At 53.6% G+C, this 1262-nt stretch overlaps 2 protein-coding genes across 2 annotated transcripts in view; one reads left to right on the top strand and one right to left on the bottom strand.

Moving 5' to 3' along the window:
* The window catches only part of H257_16723 (hypothetical protein), a 1234-nt gene extending 804 nt beyond the window's left edge, over positions 1-430 (top strand). The window contains exon 5 of the mRNA XM_009845254.1: positions 4-430. Coding sequence (XP_009843556.1) covers positions 4-175 — 172 coding nt within the window. The 3' untranslated portion in view covers positions 176-430. The remainder of the gene's footprint in view (positions 1-3) is intronic.
* On the bottom strand, positions 308-1180 carry H257_16722 (hypothetical protein; the record flags this gene model as incomplete). Its single annotated transcript, XM_009845253.1, has 1 exon — positions 308-1180. One exon carries the CDS (start codon positions 1178-1180, stop codon positions 308-310), a length of 873 nt encoding a protein of 290 aa, XP_009843555.1.
* Between the last annotated feature and the right edge of the window lie 82 nt (positions 1181-1262).

Here is a 1262-nt window from a genome sequence, read left to right as displayed (position 1 = left end):
TAGGAAACACAAACGTCTCTGGCAACTTGTGCAGTCGACCGCCCCAGACAAGCTGTTTGCAGGGGTAACTGTGCCTGTGGCGAGCTCCTTCTCGTCCAAAATGCGACGGATGTTGGCCTCAACTTCTGAGGACAGTCTCTTGAGTGTCGTGTGCTGCACTTCGAGCTACCGGTAGATCTCGACGTATGGAGGAAGTCCTGTAGGCTTCAGTGTTGCTGAGCTGGACCGAACAAGTGACTTGAGTCTTGACATCATATCTTCGTCGCGAAAGACAGACGTCTGCAAGACAGCACGATTGGCAGGAAGGTTACTGCGCAGGTAGTCGGAATGATGCACAAGTGAGGCCAAACTGAGTTTCAGGACTCCAAAAATCGCGATGCTCTTCGAAAGACCAGGAAACATGCATCGGACGGCGCTGGCGACGATTGCGTCGTCGAATGCTGATAAAATGGGGCGGCAGTTGCGCATATCCAGCGCTGTTAAGGGGTAGTCCTGCTACGACACGGCCAACGAACTGATCGCCGGCCTTCTCGTAGTGCATGTACCTCTCGACAACGTTGCCAAGAGACCACCCGCAGCGAAGGCACACGCTGATGACTGATGGTCCACTCGTGCTGCCGGAGCACACGAACGTTGCTGCACCCTTCCGGATCGAATGTGTTCCAACTGCACCTTCGGCGTTGTCACCAAAGACAGAAAGCACCAACGTCTTCAACGCCTTGCCAAAACGATCGCGCTGCCTGGCCCCAGGAAATAGAGCTCCGCTGGTCAAGGTGGGGTTGCACGCAAAGTAATTCCCAAACGCAAGAAAAGCACAAAGGGCAGGAGACGACGGGTTGGCGTAAACGTGCCTGGGATCGCGCCTCTTTGTCCCTGCTTGGTCTGTTTTGGACTTGAAGTATGTGATTCCCACGGCATCTTCTTCGAACGAAATGTGGTCCAATTGAATGGTCTCCGTTGACTTGGAGCGTGCCATCAAGTTCCATGAAATCACAAGAAACAAGTGAACGAAGCCGCTGTCCACAGCTGCCAACGATTTGGAGCAGAGGGACTCATACATGCTGAAGCCCAGCCGGCGCTTGCCAGAATCTTTGACTGAAGAAGACTGTGCGTCGGTAGCTGTTAGCCGCTGCATGCCTGTAAAAATTGTCTTGAGCTTGCTCTCGTACTCCGTGGGCATTGGGACATCCTCACGCTTGTAGTACCATCGTAGGGCAGCACGGTATCCTGATATTGTGCCAACCTTTACGGGTGTATTCTGG

This window comes from Aphanomyces astaci (genome assembly GCF_000520075.1).
Source record: "Aphanomyces astaci strain APO3 unplaced genomic scaffold supercont1.91, whole genome shotgun sequence".
In the NCBI taxonomy this organism is placed as follows: Eukaryota; Oomycota; class Saprolegniomycetes; order Saprolegniales; family Verrucalvaceae; genus Aphanomyces; species Aphanomyces astaci.
The sequence above is the reverse complement of the archived record's forward strand: the minus strand, read 5'-3'. Positions and strand labels throughout refer to the sequence as shown.